This window comes from Echeneis naucrates, chromosome 10 (genome assembly GCF_900963305.1).
Source record: "Echeneis naucrates chromosome 10, fEcheNa1.1, whole genome shotgun sequence".
NCBI classification, from domain to species: domain Eukaryota; kingdom Metazoa; phylum Chordata; class Actinopteri; order Carangiformes; family Echeneidae; genus Echeneis; species Echeneis naucrates.
Window position 1 is genome coordinate 19,790,103 of NC_042520.1, and position 24,900 is coordinate 19,815,002.

Below are 24,900 nucleotides of genomic sequence, written 5' to 3' on the forward strand. Positions count from 1 at the left end.
ATAATAGGAAATTGTATTTGCTACCAGCTATATCTTGCAGTAGGAAAGATTGTATATATTCTTTTCCATCCCTTAAAAGCAAAATGATTTTAATTTTATTTGCCCGCTGAGGAGAGTAAAGTAAATGAAAAATCTCCACAGTGCAACCACAAAACAGTTTCTTGGTTTATTGGTAAACTGCCTGTGGAGAAACTTACACAGTATGATACACCTACAGAGATAGATATATTTAGATAGTTACAGTTTATTTAAGAGAAGGATGAAAGAAGAAAGCCAACAGAAGGGAGAGAAGAAAAAGAGATGAGGAAATAGTCCTAGTTAACATTAGCTAAGTTGAGCCTGGCTGAGATTTTTGAGCCAAACCAAAGCTGCACGCAGCTGGATTTTGAAAACTATAACCATTTCTTCTGTAGATTCAGTGCTGGTGTCCACAGAGGCCTCATAATTTGTTGTCCTACCTCTTCGACTCAGCTTTTGACTTGTGGTACAAACAGGGGTCTGAACCGACCCGCTCCTTTCGTTTGCCTAGGTTTGACCTAGATGGGAGTTGGCACTGTACAACCATGCTGATCAGGGACGACGCGCTGTACAGTAGCTTGTGTTGGTAATGCACCATAAAAAACAAACCATATCTGCCACTTTAAGCTTTTATCCAAGCGCTCGCATGCAAACTATCCGTACAGACACACTCAAAGCATGTGTGGTCCCTCTGGGATGTGAACTCGTAACCTTCTGAAGATAAACGCGCATGGCCCATTTCATAACAGCAGAAGGAGAGAGTGAATCTTTATAATATGAGGTTAAATGCTGTGTGCCAGGCGGGGTCAGAGGTTTTGTCTCCCTCTTCCTCCCTCTCTGTGTCTCCCTCACCTGGTTTACCTCCTGGGACTGATGGTGTAATTGGGCTCCACCTGAACAGACGAGTTGTGGAGGGCCTATTAGGTTCCTGGTTGTCCGAGTGGCTAATCACCTGCCTTTATGAAGTCCTCCATAAAAGGGGGATTTCCCTTGTCATTGATAAGCCTGCCAGAGCTGTAGATTTAAGAGATATGGTGAAGTATGTGGCATTTGACTACTTTGGTCAAACCTTCAGTCATGTGTTAACATGAGCTCCTTGACTCTTTTTAATTCTTGATTTGTCATCGTTCTATTGCGAGTCACGCTGAGCTCCAACCAAGGGACGTAACAGAAAACAAAAGGTCAAGTTTTCCTCAACAAATGCAGCAGATGACTGAAATGATTGCTTCAGCAGTCAATTTTCTTTGTCATCGTGTGTGTTCATCAGTATAACACACTGTGACTTCGAACATCAGAGGTCACTGTCAGAGGCAGTTACTTGTTCAAATCCTTGATTAAAAACACGTCACTTGTTTGCCTGTTTCTCACCTCTCGTTCCTTTTCTCTCACTCCCAAAACAGACATACACCCACACACACACACACCCACACACACACTTTTGTTCTCTTCTCACTTCCTTCAATCTCGCTTCAATTTGTTACTTTAATCCTGCTTGATATCAACAATTAAAAACAAACTGACATCCCACTAAATTACACCTGAGCAGTGGGTAATGATTTCCTCTGCTCATCACTGTTTGTTAATACCTGGCTGTGATCTCCATGTGTTATGTAATACTCTTAATGTGAGTATGTGGGTAGATGAATTGGGAAAAGCGCCCACCTTGTAATTCTCTTTCACCAACTTTAAACTGTCTGATACCACATGAAGTTAAAAATTAAGTCAGAAGGATTGCAAAACTGCACCCCTGATATGAGCCATGTCCAAGGTGTCCCTCAGGGTGTGTACTTGGTCCTGTCTGATTTGTCCTTTGGAAACATCTTCTGCTGTGGTGCGCCGCACTTCTGCTGCCGTGTCCAGCTTCATACAAGCTTTTAACAAATGAACATTGACAAACATAAAATGATGGTCATCAGTCACTCAGACTCAAATTTACACAACATATGTATGTCAAACATGTAGACACTTTGGATTTGGCATGTATGGCCATGTCAACCATATCAGCGTGTGTCCATGCCCTGCCATCACCGTGGACACTGAGCATCACAGCAGACCAACATTTTCCCTTTCATCCTCACTTCCTGCACTATGTAAGAATTCTGCATTCCTCCTCTCAATTGTTACATCCATCACGGTTTACTTCTTAGTTCCATCCTTTTCACCTGTATTTATTTCTTTTGTGACACCATCTGAGCTTCCAATGCTACAATATTGATATACGTTACGTAGCCACAATTCCGTCACAACCAAAACTCACTCCACCCTCACAAACTACCTGGATGAAGAAATAACATATATTCAGGCTAAATCCATTAAAGAAACCAGCGCTGAAGTTACAATCATTCCTTTGCAAAATTCAGCAGTCGACAATGACACCTTCATTCCATCACAAATACTTGCCTGCTTTTAGCAAGTCTAGACTTGATTTTTGCAGCAGTGTCCGCACTAGTATCCCCTAATAATCTTCTCAACAAATGTTCTCGTGCCGTCTCGCTCTCGTGCCTCCTCATCCCTCACTGTATCCAGTTTAAGTTCTCCCTCATCACCAACAAAGCCCTCCACACCTCGCTGATCTCCTCCACCATAACACGCACCCTGAAATATCTCCTCAGACCTCCACTCAGCTGAATCAAGCCTTCGTTTATTCCCTAGAGAGCCAAACCCTGGACCTGGGCTGACAGAGCTTTTTCCAAAGCTGCCCCTGTGGACTCTGGCTTCTTTTCCCCATGAACATCAACTCTGCTGCACGCTTCACATTCCGCAGCTTCAAAACATCACTCAAAACGCCCTGTTCTGAAGTTGTATTGAACTAACGCTTTCACTGATTATTTTATGAGTAATCTTTGTTTTGTTTGTTTGTTTCTCTCATTCTGCACATTTAAATTCCCCAGCTATTTTTGATACCGCCACTGCTGGTTTTCATAAAATTCACTAAGTGCTCCAAATTTTCAAAATCAACACAGCCTCACCTAAGCATGCTAGTCCTGAAGTCAGATTTCTATTGACTGTAATGGGGGATAATATTCTGTCACTACAATAAACTCAGATTCCAATTGCATTTATTTTGTTTACACAAACAGCTGACAGCGAGTCCTCTGATGGGCTGCGACATCGCCCACTGGTGATGACATGAAGAAATCACTATCAAAGATCAAAGAGAATTGGAATCCACGTACAGAAATAAAGGCAGCATGGCAGAATAGTGGTTATCACTGCTGCTCCACAATAAGAAGGTCACAGGTTTGATTCCCGGCCTGGGGCCTTTCTGTGCTGAGTCTGCATGTTCTCCCCATGCCTACGTGGGTTTCCTCCCACCATCTAAAGACATTATGTTTGGGTTAATAGGTGATTCGAAATTGTCTGTAGGTCTGAGTGTGAGTGATTGTTGTGTGTGAGCTGGGATTGGCTCCAACACCTCCCGTGACCCAGAAACGGATAAGTGGTAGAACACAGAAATATGCAAATTTGTTTAGCAGGGACGAAAAAATGCATATCTTGAGATGTTAAAAACATTGTATGAATGCGTTGTATTATTATTATTATCATTATATGATATAATATATCAACAGAAAACATAATCTCTCTAACTTTTATATTTGAAACTGCCTCTGAAACAGCGTTTGGGTGTCTAAAACACCCCCTGCAAGATTCATGGCCTTTTTTGATGTGAGGTAAACTCATCAACAACTAATAATCTTCACTGATGCAGTTACAGATATGAGCTCTGGCTAAATAACATTAACAGAGAGACTCCCAGAGCACTTGGATTGGGCAGCTGATGTGAATTTCAAGCAGGTAAAGAAGCCTCTCCACATCACTAGACATATGGGCCAGTGTAGCCTTCAAGTGAAAAAATGAAGCAAGCAGGAGCCCAAGTGGAAATATTGTAATCATGAATTCATTGCACATGAATGAACCATGAACTCAGAGCTGTGTTGCAGAAATATGGAGAAGATATATATATACATTACAGGCCAAAGGTTTGGACACACCTTCTCATTCAAATTAATAGGAAAGTGTGTCCAAACTTTTGGCCTGTACTGTGTGTATATATATATATATATATGCTATGATGTGTTTTCATCCTCAGACAGATTTTTCTGGGTGAGAGCGTCCATCACACTCGTCAGAGGAACAAGCCTTGGTAATTGCAGGTATTCACGTCATGATGGAGGCCAGAAAATGTTACTTGATACTGTGGAGACAGACACGGAAGGAGCTAACGGTGCACCGCAGCAGGACTCCGCCTGCTCTCGTGTGATTGTTAAATTTGGAATAACGACTTGATTGGATCAGAGTTGGCCAGAGGACTGCATTGAAAGATTGCGGACTCATCAGCCAAAGGTTAATTTAATGCCACAGGACATGATTAGTTTTAAGTTTAAACACTAACACTCCTGCTCCCTTTATCTACACCACTGATTTCCTGGGAGCGAACATTTTCACAGGCCAATAAGTAACTTTAACAGTGCCTCTCCTGCTTAAGTATCCCTGAAGTAACCCCAACCAGCTACAGGTCTGCTGCTGTGAAGATGATCCTGACCTCTGACCTCTCTGTGGAGGGAGTGGATGGGTCGGGATGCAAAAGGATTTCCCTTCAAGGTGGAATAAACATTCTCATTATTACTTGTGGGCTGAATTGATGATATAAAATGTGACAGCTCTTTCAGCAGGGGAGAACATTTGCTATCTCACATTAAAAGCTATGACCACCTGCACAACAGGGTGAGGGAGTGAGTGGTTAAAATCACAAGAACAGAGCTTCAAATAATATTTCCATGTTTTATCTGGAGTATATTAGACTGTTTAAAGGTGATAATTGACGTAGATGGCCAATAGAGACATCACAGGACAAAAAGCAACGCAATTACAAAACAAATAACTTTTTGTCCTAAATAATGAGAAGAAACTTTTCTATAGAACCACCTCTGAAGAAGTCCAGACACGGGAAACAGGAAAGGTGGGTATAAAGTGACATTTTGGTCAGCAGTCCTTTTGTTTTTAAATAGAAAAACAAGTCTTTCTCACAGTTTGTCACAAATGAGGTTACAAACCGAGAATGCTTTTCTCTTCAGTTTATTTCTCTCAAGAGCCAGATAATTTCCCTAGAGTCAGAATAGAAGACATTCTGTGAAATTAACAATTTTACAGCTGAATACTGAAAAAAACACGTTCAACTTTTTTTTCTGAATCCTTGTCCTGATTTTTTGCAGTTCGCCGTACTCACAGGTGCAAAAAAGGGACAGGCCATCTTTGCAAGCTGCAGTGAGCTTGTCACCGCGCCAACTGCTAATGTTAGCTGCTCAAGGGGCTGAAGAAGGAAACAATAGCTGTCTTTGTTGGCCGAGCTCTAAATGACATGAGGTTTTCTAACAAATGCCATGACTTGGCACAGCAGCAGCAGAGAACAGCAGGTCCAGGTAAGCAGATGTATTGCTCGCGCCCTCACTGCTCTGAGTCCTCACTCTAATGGTTAATCTGGCCTTATTCATCAAATACTGAACTGGTTTTTGCTCTAATCTGTGTACTCACACGGTGACAACTGTTTGGAACAGCTGCAGGTTTTAGTTCATTTGTGAAGCGAGGCTGTTTGAAATAGTTTTGGTAATATTTATATATGGTAATTATTGTTGATTTCTTTTTTATTCAGTGGAACACTGTGATTTAATCATTAAGAATACGTTGTTTTCACAAAAGTAGATTTACATATCCCAGGAGGTGATTGCTAAGTGATTACTCATTCATTTAAATAAGAATCTGAAACATGGAAGTTGCTTAATTTGTTCTCCGAAATTAGGTACTTGTGTGTTCACATTTAGATGCAAAAGAATCACATTCTAAGATTTTTAAGAAGATGGGTTGGCTTCCACTGCATTATCGCTTGGGTGGTGTTGATACAAAAAAAGAAAAAGAAAAGAAAAGACAAAGCAAAAGCTTTAGAGGTCAGAGTATCAGACAGGCCTGGAAACAAATCTCCAGGTTTATCAGATTTATTTGGTGGAGATAAAGACCAAAAAGTAAAAGTTGTAAACGCTTGAGCTTCTTGCTTAATTTCCTGCTTCAACTTTGACCCTCTGTGCTTTAGAGTGCACTCTTCGGGTTTTCCTAAGAAGGGTTGGTTGCAGTAACATTATAGGTGCGATCCAACTAATCTGGCAAAAACGTAGACTTACCTGTTGGTGTTTTTTTTTTTTGACTATCCCTCTTTGTTTCCTCCTTGCCAGATTTTAGCGACAGGCTGCAGTGTAGTGAAACTGGTGGGCTACAGTGTAATCTTAAATCTAAGAACTGATGCAGGGAACAATAAAGGTAGAACAATAGTTGACAAAGATTATATCCACAGAACAGAGAGCTGCTTCCTGTTGCTGGAGGAGTAGCTATTTCAGAGAAAAAAATGACATATTTCATTCAGTGACTGAAGCACACAGGCATTAAGAAGTGGAATTTTGAAGTTATCCTAGATTTACCTGCTCTTCTGTGAATCATACAAACCTCACCCCTCAGATATCTTGCAAAGCCTTACGGAGGCAACGCTATCACAAAGTAACAGGAAATAAGTTCCTCTGATGTATCATTTGATGTCCTATGATCACTGAAAATGTTTACCTGTAAAAAGTTTTTATCACATTTCTCTCTGCCTTAAAAAGCAGCTTGGCAGACTTAACACTAATTGGCCATTTTATTAGGTACACTTGAGCAATTGCTAATTAATGCAAATATCTAATGAGCCAATGGCAAGGCAGCAACTCAATGCATTTAGGCATGCAGATGTTGAAGTTCAAACTGAGTATCAGGAAGACAGGAGGGAAAATGATCTAAGTGGCTTTGAAAATGACATGGCTGTTGCTCAGTATTTCAGAAACTGCCATTCGACTGGGATTTTCACACACATTCATCTGTGGAGTTTACAGAAAATGGTCAGAATAAGAGGAAATATTCAGTTCTTTGGGCCAGAATTCTTTGTTGATGCCAGGGGTCAGAGGAGAATGACCAGACTGGTTTGTGCTGATAAGAGAGGCAACAGTAACTTCATTGGCCAATTTTGTATTTTCTTGGCACGGTTTGGGCCCTCAGTACCAACAGTGGAACACCACAGCCTACCTGAGTGCTATTTCTTATCACGCGCTTCGTTGTATCAGTGGTCAGCAATAGACAGCCCACGGGCCACTTTTGACCTGTGGGCCATTCTAATGTTCTATTTCCACTGTCAACTGCTCTCCATTTCGACAGCGCCATGTTTCTCTCTTGCCACTAGATTAATGTTTTTGCCCACTGTATGTAACATAGGCAATACAATTAATCTAACAATATATGACTCAGTTTATGTCTGTGAGGGGTGGGTGACAGTCTATTTGTCATAGTAAATGTATGTGGACTCAATCATTCATTCATTCATTTTTTCTGCTTACATCCGTTTCTGTATCTGTTTCCGGGTCATGTGGGGTGCTGGAGCCAATCCCAGCTCACTCTGAGTGAGGGTGGGGTCACCCTGGACAGGTCACCAGTCCATCACAGGGCCAACACACAGAGACAGACAGAGAGCAACAACCACTCAGACTTACGGACAATTTGGAGCCACCAGTTAACCCAAACATGATGTCTTTGGACGGTGGGACCAAAGTGGAGCACCCGGAGGGAAGAACATGCAAACTCCACACAGAAAGGCCCCTGGCCTGGGAACCGAACCCATGATATTCTTGCTTTGGGCGTTTGTTCAGGCCTGCCATTTAATGGTTTTGAAAATATTTGGTCGAGGCCAGACTTAACTGCCGACCCCTGCCCAATATCACTGTGTGCAATCCTCTGTTTGCTAATTCTGTCACAGAGCACAAATCATCTCAACAGTTTACTGTACTCAAATGGTCTCCACTGTCACCAGACCCCAAACCGTCAGGGCATGTTTGGGATGTGGGAAAAGGAGAGTCGCATCATGGATGTGCAGCTGATAAATCTGCTACCACTGCGCGAAACAATCATGTCATTTTGGACCAAAATGTCTGAGGAATATTTCCTGCACCTTGTTGAATTTATGCCAGTTAAGGAAGTTCTGAGGCAAAATGGGGTCCCACCCAGTACTGGCATGGAATACTGAATAAAGTGGCCAATGAGAGTATATCTGTGAATATAAATCTGTGTATGGTTGTGTGTGCGTGTTCAGATGGTTTCCATGGTGATCTGGCCAGTCGTTCTAATGATACTTGACGCCCTGCAGACAATCTGGATTTTCCCAATAGAGACCAATGTAATTGGTCCCAGTAGGGGAGAAAATGAATTCAATTTAACTTTATTATTAGTATTCATCATTTTTTAGGAAAGTTGAGAGGGAATCTGTCAGAAAGGCCTCAATGAGTCATAAATCATACGAGAGCCCGTGTGACAGTGTGAAGAGTGCAGCTGGAGTCTTTTCGGAAATTAATTAACAATAGAAACCTGCAAACTTGAGAGGGTGTAATTGAGGCTCTCAGGCTGTATCTCAGAGAAGTAGTTAAAACTAGGCAACATTAACACAATATCACATCAGGCATGTGTTGCATTTACTCAGCTTTGATTTATTTTAAGGATGGATTTTATGGATGATTAGGATTCAGAACTTGTGAGTGGGTCAGTATTTCCTGTGGACGTTGGTGCATTTACCTGACTTCACTTTCTTTAATGTGTCCCGCTAGTTCTTCAACAAACTTCTCCCCTTTCATCCAGTAGATGATGGGCCTTCTGTTTTCTCCACTGTAGCCAAAAAAGGCCTTGCAGTCCAGACTAAGAGGCATACCTGCAACACACAACACAACAATATTTCAGTCGAGACAACAGCTCTGTGACTGTAATGTGCCCAGTGGTCAGTGCTAGAGGGAACACATAATACAACATCATGGATAAACTCAAACTCCAAATAGACCTGAGATGTTCCACTTTAAGCAAAAAGTTGATGAAGAAAGCTTGTTACATGTTACATTAAGTATCGCAATTTATTTCTTATTGCTGTGCAGCTGTGTTCAGGTACAGTGGGAGCCTGCTGCTACGCTCAGGATCCAATGTAGATGGCTGGACCTCAGGATGCCTGCTTAAACTGGGAAAACTAATTAAAGGTGAAAAAGACAATCCTCCTGGTGGCAGCAGGTGATGAATGGAAAAGGCAGCGTCCAAACCTGCAACTTATTGTATCGGCGTAAATAAATTGAACCAGTATTTCAATTTGTGGTACAAAACTGAAACAGATCATACCAATCATGCGCAAAACCCCAATCCCAACCCACAATTCTTCCAACTGTGACATCCTGTTGAACAGGTAGTTTGCCCTGTTTTTCTCAGACTTCTGTTGCCAACGCACAAAAGTTACATTTCTTTTTGTGCTAGATATGAAATAATGTCTTTTGGTGCCAGCAGAAAGTAAGTGACTCCCACCCCTCAGTAAATGATGTCACGTTTTTGCATCAGTTGTCAAAATGTATACTATGACCCTGAAATGCAATATGGTCCACATTTAAGACATATTAAAACCAGTTTTACTATATTTATTCATTCAATTTTACCACTTTATCCATTCCCAGGTCACGGGGGGTGCTGGAGCCAATCTCAGCTCACTCTGGGTGAGGGGCGGGGTCACCCTGGACAGGTCACCAGTCCATCACAGGGCCAACACACAGAGACAGACAGAGACCAACAACCACTCACACTCAGACCTACAGACAGTTTAAAGTCACCAGTTAACCCAAACATGATGTCTTTGGATGGTGGGAGGAAACCCACACAGGCAGCATGCAAACTCCACACAGAAAGGTCCCAGGCCGGGAACCGGGTTAGGGTTGGGGCAACAGCGCTAATCTCTATGCCGCTGTGCTGCCCAGTTCCACTATATATACGCAAATATTATACGATGTTCAAAGAAGTCAGAACCTCCCTCTATCCAGCAATGTTTTCCAGCTCCTCCTGGGAACAGGCAGAATTCATGATCCCACACCCTCATGCTAAGACCTTGAAACCACCACTCTGTGATTACAGCTATCACTGGTGATGATGGAGTATTAATGAGCATTTTAATGAGCGATACCTCATCAGGCAGTCAATTAGCAGATCATTATGATAGACCTTAGTGCTATGATAATGATAGCTCTATCAGCACAGTCAAGGATCTACACTGAAGGCGAAGGTTGTGTACCTATCTTTGTGTTCGTCAGATTAGCACTTGAACCAAACACTATCATTTCACATAGTTATATTTTAAGCAGGTGTTGTGGTTTCGTGCAGTGTTAGTAGGAAGGACAGGCGCTTCAGGGATAGTTTTGTCCATGTCCTTGGGTAAGGTAAATCCCTGAGATGAGCATCTTCAAAGGAACTTCGAAATGTTTAGAGGTTTAGAACTTCCAACTACAGATAGAACAGGGAGAGTAAACATTGGGTTTTGTCCACTGGTCATAGTGAATTGCAACTGTTTCATATGGAAATGTCTTCTATCGCATCATTTGTCCTGACTGATGAGGAAGACGAGGACCGAAGACTTTGTCTCCTGTCTGTTTCAAACGTACAAATTCTAACAAGTGTTGTGCAAAGTCTCGTACAGTTTGTCTTCGATATGTCCTTATAGTGTGAAGTGTTTGCCTTTGTGTTGAGGCAGCCAGCGGCCTTGCAGGACACACTATCAAAGACACACAAACACACACACACATGCTCACACATACAATGGATTAGAATGAAATTAGTTTAGCTTGATAAAGTGTGTGTGTCTTTGTGTGATGGTAGGTTTGTGTATGTGTGCTGCAGTAATTGATTAGCACCCTGAGGGTGTGTTTGTATTCTCAGCATGTAATGGTGATTAAAATCATTAACTGTGTTTGCACTTCTTGTGTGGCATGAGGGTGTATTTCAGTTGGCGTGAGTGGATGTTTTTTTTGTGTGTTTGTGTGTGTGTTGATCTCTAGCAATCAGAGCACAAGTCCGTTATTGTTTCATTTTGTGGCTAAAGCAGCAGGAGGTTTGAAAGAGCCTCGGTGAAAGGTCAGTGCACTGGTATCAAAGAAAGTCTGTGTATCAGTGATTGACGGCAGCTTTCTTAAATTGGTGCGCAAACACATCACACCGCTGCTGCATCAAGTGAGCACGTAAACAAAGTTCACATGACATGATTCCAAACTGATCAGACTGCAATCAGCCTCACAGTCTAACGCAGCTGCTCGGACATTCTCAACACGTATGTGTGCATGAAGAAGCAGCTGAGAGCGAGCACCAGTCCGGACTGTGCCTTTTGTAATGCTGCTGTACAAGTGTGAGGAACTGCTGGCTATCAGACAGCAACATCTGTTTCCCTCCCCCTCTCAAGCCTTGTGTTCGGAGCTTCACATCACTCTCACCCTGTAGTTTTCTGCCGTTTGATTAGTTCTCATCAGCCAGAATGAAGCATGAAGGAAACTCTATTCTTCTTTAAACATGGCTGAACGGAGAGGCCTCTTATTATCAACACAAATAATTAGATTTGAACTTGACATTGTTGAAAGTTTGTAAAGGAAAAGAAAACAGATGTGAGCCATTGCGAGTGTTTGAAATTGCACAGTATATTCTGTAGACTGCGAAGTTGCATATTTCTTTTTTAATTGTTATCTGCAACCTAATAGAGCCTGCAAGTTCTCATTTAAATTATTGTAATTGTTGTAACAGTCATTAACCTCAATGGATGCTTCAAGTTTGGGCAGAAAATGGATTGTGGGGTTTGATGTTAAAGAAGGTGCTGAGGATGAATACATTAACAAAATTATGCATCATAACACAATAGTATACACACCTGAACCAAAGACACATTATTAAGATTAACCTCTACTGCAAAGAGTCAAAATATTTTTTTTATATTTATATATTTATATATTTATATTTTATATTTTTCTATCGACAATGAATCAAAATAGTGTTACAGAGGTCTTTGCTGATAAGCCTGTATTTATTAGCCAGCAGTTCCACACTTTTCTACACAGCGTTATAACATTTTTCAGATCACCAATCTTCAGGTTAAATAAATCTTGACTGTTTTCGTAGGAAACAATAAATCAATAAATATTGGATGAATGCGTGTTATTTCTTAAAACAAAATGCATTTGCCATTAAAAAAAAATTTACAACTTCCATCTCAAAGCTATGCAGTGTTTAAATAACCTCTCATCTCTTTTTCTGCCAAGTTACTCAGATAAACAGAGAACTTGGTCTGGGGTGGCACTGACGTTTCTGATACCTCAGAAGTGAGTGGAAGGGGCAGAGAATGCTGGGAAATCTATCGTCTCTGCTTCTTCCTCTGTAAGTAATGTAATTACTATTCAGATCATTAGTCTGTTCCACTTGTCATTCGTTGGGTTCCTCTGTACTCTCTTTGCTTGACATCTCTATTCACTTATACAGGTTCTTTCTCATCTCTCTATGTCTGCTCCTCTTTGCTCTGCGATTCTTTCTAAACTCATTCTTTTTCTCCAGACTATTAGCAAAGATAGCATGAGCATTAACAAAACACAAAACCATCAGTAAGTGACTGGGCCCAATTGTCTGACTTCCCTTTCGCAGTGTGAATCATATTATGATTTTGCACCAAACATAAATAACGTAGTTAATGGTTGAACAAATATATCAATGCATAGTTTTTATACTGTGATGTGAGCAAATGGAACCATTAAGCCAACCAATGAACGTAATATAATGGGCAGGCAGCTTTCCAACAGTCAAAGTAAGTAACAACGCAATAAACACACTGACAGAAGCGGAAATGATTTCTTCCTTGCTTTTGGTGCATTATTTAGCTCTGCCATGCTCTGCTCCTCACCCCTATCTGTACAGAGAACTTTAACCACGAGCCTGAGTAGACAGAAATGCCTCTGTCTGTTTGTGTATGTAGTCAACAGCATGTGTGTGTGTGTGTGTGTGTGTGTGTGTTTGAGGGGATGCCCAATAAGTCCAGATGTTTTCCACATTCATTTGTTGTACATAAGTGTCGACAGGTTAAATAAACATATTACCATTGAAGTCTGAGAAAAGGAGAAACCAAGCACATTTGAATGTGGAATGGGAGAACAACAGTCAGGTGAGGGATGGAAGGAAAGAAGTAGGACAATCAATAATGAGGGACATGAATCACTGGAAACGCTCTCTTGCTCTCTTCCTCTCACACGCGTCATCTGTGAATCAGCCCCTTCATTAAACCTTGGCCTACTTCTCACCAAGAGTAACATTAAATAAAGGTTATTGGATTGAATTGTCCCTTTTCCCTGGAAATCCTGTGGTGTCAGTGGAGCCACAGTTTTCCAGCACAGATGGATACGTTTTAATTAGATTACTGGATCAATTACAGCGAGGTTGTTATGCACTGATTCCATTTAGAGTAGTTAAAGAGAGATATTAATTTAGCAGTTTGTACAATATGAGGTAATTGACTTGCTTTGGGCAGGATAATGGAGTTCATGGTTGAGGTGCGTTCAGCTTCAGCAAGTAAAAGAAGAAGAAGAAGAAGAAATATATCCCAAAAAAGATCCAGAAGGAGAAAAGCTTAGTTTTTGCTGAGAGAGAATAAGAAATTTTAGGGACGCTTAGGACTCTTGCCAAACTGTATCAGATGGTCCACCCACAATACTTGGTATAAACAAGAGATCTGACTTATCTAAAACCTGGTTCCTATTGTGACATCACCCATTGGTTTGTGAACTGAAACATCTGGCTTGTAATACAGCCGTTGCCATCTTGGATTTTTGAAACCAGAAGAAATCATTTTTGGAGAAGAAGGCGGAGCTGAGGAGGACTGTAGACTGAGGACTTTTTCCCATAGACTTCAATGTGATTTGATTTCTTTTTACAGCTAGTTTTTACAACTCTGATGATCATCATGAAACAGAATGAAAGTTTATGATACTTTGGATTGAGTTTTCAGTTTTCATACACAATCGTTGGTCCCTGCAGCGATTTCATCACACTTATTACATCATCAAGTGGAAAACAATTGCTGCTGGTACATTTAATGATGTCTCAAGACACGATACTGCCTTTTTTCAAAGACAATAAAGGTCTTTTGACTGTCCCGTTTCTCCATCACTTTGGTCTAGATTGAAATATCACATCGATAGTCTCTTTCATCTTTCACCATCATCAGCCCAGAATTTCAATTTGTAATTTAGAATTAAACATTGCAATACTTTCATTGCAAAGGATACCCCCATCAGTCTCAGCTGAATGAAATGCAAGCCTAACATGCAAAAATGCTAGTTGGTGAACATGGCTGCCCTTAGCTCAAAGCACCACTGTAGCCTCAGAGATCAACCACCATGACTGGTGAATATTTCATGTGGGAAAGACATGATTTAACTTGTATTTCGGATCAGTGTTTCACCATCACAAACCATGAGCTGTCAGCGCTGATGATGAGTCATACAGCAGCTTATTTTCGCTCTGTGTTTTTCCTATATTTGCCTTGCTAATTTAATCATTTAGAAATAAAGATAGACAATGCATTTTATCGGCTTAGCCCACTACTGCTATATGCATCCTGTTAGCATGGTGCCTGCAGGGCCTGAAAGGGCATGCAGCTCCATGGTGGGGGACACAGCTGATTTTCGTGTTCATCACAAAACCGGGTAGCTGTTGTGGCAGGAGGCCTCAGCCTCTCCATCCACCGTCTGTGTGCTGCTCTTTTTGTGCCATCTGTTGTTGCAGCAAAGAAACTAGTTGTTTTTGACAGCTAGCTGCAGCCAGACAAAGCTTGCATAAGCACATTGTTTAATTCCAGCAGCAGCATGCTCCAGTGACATGGACTTAACCAATGCACTGATCCTTTCCACTTAAATATTGTTTCTGTGGTGCTGAGTTAAAAACATTCTGCAAGAGCTGCACAAGGCGTGAAAAGCCCTAGTGGTCTTAATAAGTCCAGACAGCTCCTCTACAGCCAGAGCGTACTCAGGCTTTAATTTAGGGGCACCAATTATCAATTTTTGCGTAAAACTCTAGTCACATACCAGTGGTTTTCTACTTAGAGAGCTGGACCTCCAGGGCTTCACTGGCTACATGTGGGAGGTGGCGAGAAAAGTGAAGTGATACAAAGAACATAATTGCCTGTGAGTGGATTTTATTTGCTTATTTGAAAGGTCAGGCGCCGTGTATAACTCAGATTTAATCATCTTTATGACAATATTAGGTGGCAAAATATCAGAATGAAATGCCATAAGCTCCCATCACAACACACAGCGTGCTTCCCGTGTATGCTGGCTCACACTTTCTCAATGTATGTGAGTGGTCAGTAGTATCAGTGCTACAGTATCTCCAACAGCCTTGTTTACCTCAAACTTGGTGCAGTACTACTGTAATCTTCTGCTGAGCCTGGCCAGAGGAACGTTCAACCATAAAAGATGTGCGGCAGATAAATGACTGAAGGCAGTGAAGTAAGGAGACTAAAATCATCTTCAGATCATACATACTGCAGCAGAGGGGGGGGGAAATGAGACTGTCCATCTGCTTGTCTCTCCCCGTTTCTGCTTCTCTCTTAAACACATACACAAAGACACAACACACACACACACTATGATATATCTCTGTCCATATGCTCAAGTAAAACTACACACAGTTTAAGACCTTAAGGTGCTTTTAACCTGTGTGTGGGTCTGTTTGTGTGTGTGTGTGGACCAGGTATGGGCTGCATGGGGGTTGTCTTGGTAACAGCTGAGTCTAGGTCTTGGGCTCCAAGGGAGCGCAGCTGCACACGGCAACACAGATGGTCCCACACACAAACACACACACACACGTCAGTAAATGGGCAGCTCAGCTGTAACCTGGGAGGCTGTTCATTTTGTCTATTTACAGACATCCTGCCTCAAACAAATTATTCCATTTTAATTCTGAGTCTTTGCTATTATTAGAGAAGCTGTGAATGAGGCAGTGACGCGTTTCTAAAATCCAGTCCTTGGTGCCAGTTCCATTTCTGGGGATTTCAATACTGATCTTTTGGAATAATTAGCTTTCACTGTTTTGTAGCCAAATGGTCATTGCTGTGCTGTGTTCTAGCTATATTCCTCTATAAACTTCTTTGTCATTCATACCGCGTCGAGTGCTGTAGTGTCATTTCACTGGTTAGCTTCCTGTTTACCAGCATATTCCATATAATACCAACTAAACACTGGCTATCCATGCTTTCCATCCAGTGCATTTAGACTGAAAAGAAAAAGGTTTGATATTTTGAAAATACAGGTCAGACGAGAAGATTGATATCGCTCTCATGTCAATGAATTACTTGAACCGTGAATCAATTATCTGGAAACTGTGGGAAAAAGCTAATCTGGTTTCAGGTTCATTGTTACTTCAGTCAAAGGAGTGGAAATGAAACGTTGAGTGCATACAAACACCATCCAGTCTTGAAGGTAGTTCTTGCATTAGCAGAAACAGCCTGCATTTTCTCCTCTTGTAGCACACCTACCACGTTCAAGGGGTTTTGGCCAAACAGTCTTTAAATTTGACTTATTGATAACTACAATTACCAACGAAATCAAGAAACACCTGGCTAACCTATCGAAGGATATGAAGTAGTTCAAATTATCTCCATCCTGACCAGGTACAGAGAAACACAATAATACAATAATGATTCCACACCTGTGCATCAGTGTTAAAATATCTATTAAAGTCACATATAAAAATACCCCCAGTCAGTCTTCAAGTCTTCAACAGGATCAGTTTCATGGTGTAACACCATAACTTTCAAGTGACAGCAAAGTCTGACTTATATTCTCACACACTGGTCCTGAAGGGACAACGAATCTACAGTATGCATTCACATTTTGGATTTTAAACAGCAGAGACACTGCAGGCTGCTCTTCCAGTTGTCCCATTTGTTCCTCAGCGAGAGACGTGAGGTGACGATGAGGTTTCCCTCCAGTGTAGATTGGAGCATGATCATTCATCCGTAATTAACATTATCAAATATCCTCAACAGATTGTGTGTGAGTGTGCAGAGCCCAAACTCATTTGTCTTGAAACTACTGAGCGGTTTTAAAATCTGCAAACTCTTGACAACCATACGTTATAGGCCCTCCGTGGTGCCTCTTTGCACAGATCAGTTCTGATGGGACTTGAGCCCAAGACAGTTCCCTTTTAAATGCTGAAATACTTGTAACGCATACTCAAATTGCATGCACCACAACATATGGCATCTGCTCAGTACAATCTGTTTTACCTCAAAAAATAATTGCAACAGAAAACTTTTGAGTTCTTATTGGAAATGTAAGGAAACTCTGGGAACTGTCACCTAGAACAACTAGTTTAAAAGTTTCCAGTGGTGGGCCAGTATTTCTAGGGCAATTTCATTGCCAGTTATTAAAAATGAACAACAGTAATTTGCTGCTTTGTAAAGTCTGTCTGACACATACCATGGTGCCTCGGTGTGTCCGTAATTTTTGAGTATTAACAGGAAATTATAACCTTCATGAAGGAAAGTCATTCTGGGCTGTTATATTAGACTGGGGCAGCACGGCAGCATAGTGGTTAGTTCTGTTACCCCACAATAAGAGGGTGGTGGCTTTGGTTCCCGGTGTTCTCCCTCTGCCTGCGTGGGTTTCCTCCCACCATCCAAAGACATCATGTTTGTGTTAACTGGTGACTCTAAACTGTCTGTAGGTCTGAGTGTGAGTGGTTGCTGGTCTCTGTCTGTCTCTGTGTGTTGGCCCTGTGATGGACTGCTGACCTGTCCAGGGTGACCCCGCCCCTCACCCAGAGTGGGCTGGGATTGGCTCCAGCACCCCCACATGACCCGGAAACAGATAAGTGGTAGAAGATAAATGTGTGTGTGCGTATATTAAGACTGCATTAAAGGAAATCAAGTAAAGTGAGTCAATTTCTTTTTTTTTTTTTTTTTTGGCTCCGAAGTGCCTAAAAGAAATCTAATGGCTGCTTCCTGTCTGAATCTCACCTGAAACAACTTCTATTTGTACTGAAATGGCACATCCAGTAGCCCAAACATGCTCAGTACATTTTTACACAAATAATTTTACTTCTACTTGAGTACAATCTTGTTTTAGTTACAGCAGTGATCGTCCTTTGGTTTGTCAGATGTTGTTTCGAAGCCTCTATTTTGTAATACATTTTCACATAGATATCATTCCAATCAGACATCTATTGGCGTCACGATACAGGTGTACTGCTCTTCAGCATTTGCCTCTTTTCCAGGTCTATTTAAATGTATTGCCTACGATTTTAACTCGGTCAGTGCTGCTGTAAATAGCCACCGTACATCTGAACTAGCTCTGCTCTGCACTCATAGCTCTCCCGTTCTTCCTTGCTAATTCGGCAGTTGTCTATATCCTATTCAGCTGTGCTTTAGCGTTCTCCTTAGCTTAGCAGTTACAATGTCGAATGCAAATCAAGCACTATCTCCAGCCTCAGCCTTGCCCTCACTTGAGATTTTGATTGTTGTGAAATGCTGAATATCAGATCAGAAGAGCAGGTGACCACTAATAATTTAACTGTTTATTTTCCATCGATTCAAAGCCACATTTCAAATTTTCAGTGCTATAAAAACCTCAGTGTGCCCGACGCAGACTTTCAAAATAATATGACAGTCCAATCCTCCATGAGGGACTGTATTATTTGATAAATATGAGATGGAGAGTCACTTCTGGATATGCTAAGGCTCAATTTCCTGTCTCACAGGAAATGAAGCTGCCACAAAGTTGGAAAGAGACATATTTGATTATTATGAATAAACTAAATATTTTCTCTTGCTTTTTTTCACTTCAGTTTCTCTTTGTTCTGCCTCTCCATATTCAGCTTTATCTCTCTTCTTACACACCCCACTCCCCCTTCTCTTTTTGATTTAGCCCAAGAAACACACACACACACATATACAGACTCTCTACACACTTATACACACCACCTGAGGTGATTCCCATAAAATTAATAACTCTCAGAGGAAAGTAATAAAAGGAAATACAGCCTACCTCGTTGTCCATATATGGACATTTCCTGACAGCTCTAATTAACCAAGTCCTTTATGCTTCTATACCTGACATTTGATTGGCTGGGGGGCTGGCCTCGTTAGGAACAGTTTTAAATTAACAGATGAAATTAGATTGGAGATTACAGCAGATATGCTTCATGAGGTTAATTAAATGACCAGCCATGAGGGACTTGTTTTCAGTTCCACGTCACTAACAGATTCAGAACCGATACAGTTTGTCACGCTGCAGCTTCTGGAGCTTCTATCTGCTGCCAGTCTGGAAAAAAACCCCAAAAAACATAGATTTTCCAAAGAAGCACCGGTTGGCTCCTCAACATGTATGAAACATTAGCATGGTACTTCTGACATGCGGACATAATTGTCACAAAATTTTAAGACCATCTCAGGGAAATCCTTTATAGGTGTAAGGTCAATGTTGCATGTTATAAGAGTTCAAATCGATCTATGGCAGAAAAGGCAAATGGGACAAAGAGGAAGGATGAGTTTAACAGCATTAAACTTTGCATTAATCGCTACCAATAGTATCAGTTTTTATGCTTCGTTCGATAGCACAAAGAAGAGTAATAGAATTAGGGAAAAACTTTGGTGTGCCTGAGGCTACGTCCAGATTTACACATTTCATTTTAAAACTAATCAGCTAAGTAAAGTAAGAGTAGACAATCTGCCTCAAGTTCACATCAGCTCATGCATGCTCGGGGTGCATGAGTGGGCAGCAATGTATGCATTTTCAGGTTTGTTACTATGCTAAATGCCAGTCTAAAGTGCCGGAAACAGTCTATTCAGGTTCTGCAACAGCGTAGGTCAAGATCAGATTTATTTATGGAACACATTTAAAACAACAGCAGTCAACCAAAGTGCTGTTCAAAGGTTAAAAACATAATAAAAACAATAAACAGATGCAAGAAAACAAAATGACAACATACAGAACATTACAACAAACCTAGTCAGTGTTCAGGCTGGATGAAATGCCAGGGAGAAAAAGTTTGTTTTCAGGGGGGATTTAAACATCTCAAGAGTCTTGGAGGATCTAATATAGAGGGAGAGACCATTCCAGAGCCTCGGGGTAGCCTTAGCCTTGTTTTTGGTCCCACCAACAGCAGTTGGTCAGAGGACCTTCAGGCTCTGGTTGGCGCGTCTCATGGTGATGGAGAACCTCGGAGATATCCAAGTATAGGTGCCTCTAAGAATTTGTACATCTTACGTATATAAATATAGCACAATTTAATGCAATGCTACTATTGCAACGACTGGTTCAAAATGGCCACAGGGCCAACGTCAGTCTCAGCGTCAGCAGTTGAAGTTGAAGCTGAAGAAGTAGCGCCACATAGTATAACTAACGGAAAATGAAAGTGTAAAAGATGTCCAACTCAGGTAAATGATCGCTTGCAACCGATGCAAATAAGGACAGAGAAAACTGAACAAATAAAAATGAAAATACCAAAGCAGATGGTTTTAGCCTTTGGGGTGAATGAGCTGTGAGCAGAATAAAGAAAAAAGAATCAGGAGGAAAGTAAAATGAAGGATGAATGAACGGAAAAGCAAGTGAGCTCATAAGAGGTTAGCAGTGTTAATAGTTTTGGTCTCAGCTGTGGTGGCATGTGTGTATGGGGGGGGTGGCTGATGACAGAACTGGGTGGCAGGTGATTGTTGATTGACAGCTATTACTTTCGGGAGTGTTCTACTTCTCCGGTTTAGGGCACATAGTTAACAAAGAGTAGACCAAGAAGAAGGACTGCAAGGAAATTAATTTGTCCTCTGTTAATTTGAACAGCTGCAGGCTTACCAGTGATTGGACGGTATTCATTTGGAATGTGGTTTCAGGCTGTTTGTATTTTGTTGCACTCCCAGTTGGGAGGCGGCAGGTACATTTTATTTTTTATTTTTTATTATTTATATGTATCGAGATTACATTCTAAAGTTAAATTGCACTCTATTTTGGTCAAGTTTACAAAAGACCTATAATTAATACACTTCCTTTAGGTGTTTTAATATGACTTAGATCAGCAGTGTTCCACAAAGGGATCATTATTTTTATTTATTTTTTAGAAAGAGAAAAAACCTTGAACTTTTACACCTGGTCATTATTATTTATTTATTTATTTATTTATTTTAAAAATGGCCATGCTTACATTACATTTGCCAGCATGGAAGCAAAGACTTGGGAATGACAGGAAGTTCCAGTGTAGCTGCTTGTTTTCCTGAGGCAAGCCGTCCCCTGATTCAAGGCACCATTAATAATTTCACTTTGACTGTGAGTCTGGACGAACGTAAACATGGTGAATACCCCATTGGTACCCCATTAATTGTTGATTGTTAGCTGTTGTAGCTAGCTGCATACAGATCCAGCTCATGGCTAAGCCATACTTACTCATGGGCAGTTGAAGGTTTGATTACACGCGTGTGGTTGTGGGTCAGATTAGCTGCTTAAATTGTATTGTCTTTCAAGGAAATTCAAGAGAAGCTGCTGCTATGTCTCAAGTATGATGATGATTTAGTCCAGTAGAGTATGGTTATGTGCCTACCGGAAACAATGCCTGCAACATCCGAGCACAATCACTGCCTTTGACTTGAATATGAAAGTGTCACTTTAATGCGTGCCCTGCAAATTGAATGTAGGTTAGGAGTTGCTCCCCTTCCTTTACGAAGCCAAGACGACAGTGTTTGAGGGTATAAAGTGTGGAGGTATTACATTTATACACTTTGTCCCTGCAAATTTATCTGAAGTAATGCAATTGTGAAAGTGTATTCAGTCGCTCCAGTCCTCAGTTTAGACATTAAATGGTGCTGAGTGATGAATGATCAACGTGTTAAATTCATTTTTTTTCTCTGAGGTAATTTTCTTACAAAGCTAGGAGGTAGTTGCTTCAATGTGTGTGTTTTTTTTTTTAATCTGTGCTGAGGCAACTCCAGGAGAATTACTCTCCTTCAAAGTTATGAACAAAAGCTGATGTCCATCACTGGCCTGAGGTGATAAACAACCTTTCAAGTCAACCAAGATGAGCAGTGCAGCCTTTTGTTGCAGCAGAGAGTGTTGGAGACCTCTTAACCTTCATTACACATCTAACAGTTATACAAACAAACTATTCCATTTAAGACCTCTCTTTGGATTGTCCCCCTTGCTTCTGCTCCCAAAGTTACGGGTGAGGTAAAAAAACAAAAAATAAATAAATAAATAAAAAAATGCTGTCCATGGAGACAAAATAAACAAACCCAGTCTTTCACATGAGGAATGAATGCACAGACGCATGAAGACAGGTGAAAAGGTAGGTAAGGTAAAAGAAGATGCTTTTTGAAATTGTCCTCTCTGTTTCGCACACATTTTGAATATGTTTTATAAACATGCCGTTCTTTTAATGAGCTATCTGAAAGCATGTTTTTTAGAACTATATGCATAATCAACAATATCATATTGTAAACGCCTTCCTAAATGAATAGTTAATTTTGTTTCAGTTAGTGTTTAATGACGATCAGTAGCTGGAGGTCTGAATTTAAGCACAAACGAGGACAGTCACTGAATTCAAGAAACTCTCAGGGGAAGATGAGAATCATCAGGGGATTATACAAATGAGTAACTGCACCCTAATATATGAGAACATGTTATGGTTGCGACCCTGAACGCAGCAGAGGGTACACTCTTGCCCACGCCTCCTAAATTCTCAATAATTCAGCAGGAGTCAAGTTTATGTTTTAAACTCTGTAAAATACTCGTGCCATAATTTGAGCCTCATTCAGACCCAGACTCAGATCAGATCAGAACGCTGTTTTGTCAAGAGTTTTCAGAGCAGTTATCGGACTTTGCATCTTTGAATCTTTTGTGTTGTTTGTTAGCCTGTAACTGGCAGCAGCTGACACAGTGTAGTGATTGTTCTGATGTAAACCCTGGCTCTCTGTCCTAACAAAGTTTCAGGCAAAATTTTCCTGCCCCATTGCCACTTCAAGTTGACGGGAGCAGCTCTTTAGTTTGAGGATGTAGGAATTCCTGTCATTGGTAGACGTCACACATTGTGCTGACTAATCATTTCACTCCTGTTCCATATTAGATATTACAAAAACTCCACACAAAAATATGAAGGTTAAAAACTACAATTAATCAGAGGTGACGCCATATCCTCCATTATCTTCTGACATGTAAACTAGTGTCATACTGTATATGTAAAGCTGAACACAGAGACTCCCAGCATGGCAGAAATCCAATCTCACACCCAAATCATTAGTCCTTTAAGCCTTCTTCTCTCTCTCACACACACACACACACACACACACACAGCGGCCTTGGTTCGGTAGATTTTCAAAGGGGATTTCTACTCAATGAAAATCCAATTCTGGCTCCACAGGATCTTATTCCACAGAGAGAGTGAGAGTTTGAAGAAGAGACAGGAAGCAGGGAAAGACAGCAGGAAAAATAATTAGACAGTGATGGAGACGACGAGATCACAGTGGACCAAACTGTGAGGGCTCCTCTTTTTTCAGGACTGCTGCCATTGAGTTCATTTCTGGAAAAGAATTCATTTAGATTTTGAGAGACATTATTATAATGGCTCCAAAACAATGTCTATGTCTCCTATCAAATATATTCCAGGACCATTATTCAAACTGTATTGAATTAATTATCAAATTACCCTGACACAGCTAAATATTGGATTAGTTTTTCAGTGTGTGGCAGGATAATTTTCACATGGTCAGATTGTTTAGCTTGCCTGAGTCATCGCAACATTTTTCATGTCACTTGCGACTCAAAGTAAACAAACTCATTTAACATGGCAGTAATGGAGAGTGGCTGTGTCCTAATTCTGCGTGCCTCAGAGAATGTGATTTATGAACAGGAGGACTTCGGTGCCACCAGTTGCAGCTGCCTCTACTGTTGTGAGGTCCTGAAAAAGGAGGGGGAGGGGGTGGAGATTCTGATCTCCCACACCCCTCAGACTTTAAAGAGACTGATGCCTCCACAGAGATTTCCCAGATCTCTGCTAAGTGCCATCCTGGACCTTTATCAAACAATAAACTGCAGTCCATGCCACAAATCAGCATTAACCTGCCTAACCCCGCAGAGAGGTACCCCTCCTCTGACCCTCCACTCACGTCGGCCTGATAACATTATCAGGCAACGGATGCAAATTGCCGCTCTGGAATGCATACAGGCCAACAAGTACACAAAGATTGATATAAAAAGAAATTGGATATTCCAATCAAATGAGAGACTGCAAACATGCCGAACCGATTCCCCCGCGAGAAGAGAACTTCACAGCTGTTTGAACCATTTTTCTACGAGATAGTTTGGCTGAGATAGAATTTACACCGGACAATGAACCATTCCAATAATGTAACAACAGCGCCACCTGAATGAAGAACCACCGGAACCGATGGCATATTGCCTGAGTGGCGTAACATATGTGGTTGGTCGTTGCCTATAACTGTTCTGTAAAAAGAAAAAGAAACTTCATACACAGTCCATAGTCATACATTTGAGAGTTTCCACAGCCAGTCAAGACATGCATGAAAATGTTCTTTTTTTAGTTAATTTGTTTGTGTGCTCTGTGATGTTGTGATTACCTAATAACCATTTAATTGTGTTTTACAGTGAATCAGATAAAACCATGTCCACCGAAGTAACCACAACAAGCAGAGAAAACTGTACTTATCAGAACAATACATCTATCTTTATTTTATATATAACTCCAAACTTGGTTGAATGAAAGGCTTAGTTAAAATCCAAACAACCTTGCTATGCCCTGAAGCTAAAGGGAGAAATTCGATTGGACCGAATTCGCGCCGAGAAGCAGACCACACCCATAGGTCGGCCCCCACATAAAAGCAGTCCAAATGAAATTTTATGCGGGCTTGAATTTGGTGGAGGTGGCGAGTTCTGGGGAAGTTCTGAAATGGAGAGCTTCCCCAGGAGACCTGACGAAGCAATAACAACCACAACAGAAAAA

General features: G+C 41.0%; 1 protein-coding gene across 1 annotated transcript in view; it reads right to left on the bottom strand.

The window, feature by feature from the left end:
* The window catches only part of il1rapl2 (interleukin 1 receptor accessory protein-like 2), a 134,586-nt gene that overhangs the window by 21,641 nt on the left and 88,045 nt on the right, over window positions 1–24,900 (bottom strand). The window contains exon 7 of the mRNA XM_029511986.1: window positions 8,653–8,785. Coding sequence (XP_029367846.1) covers window positions 8,653–8,785 — 133 coding nt within the window. The remainder of the gene's footprint in view (window positions 1–8,652; window positions 8,786–24,900) is intronic.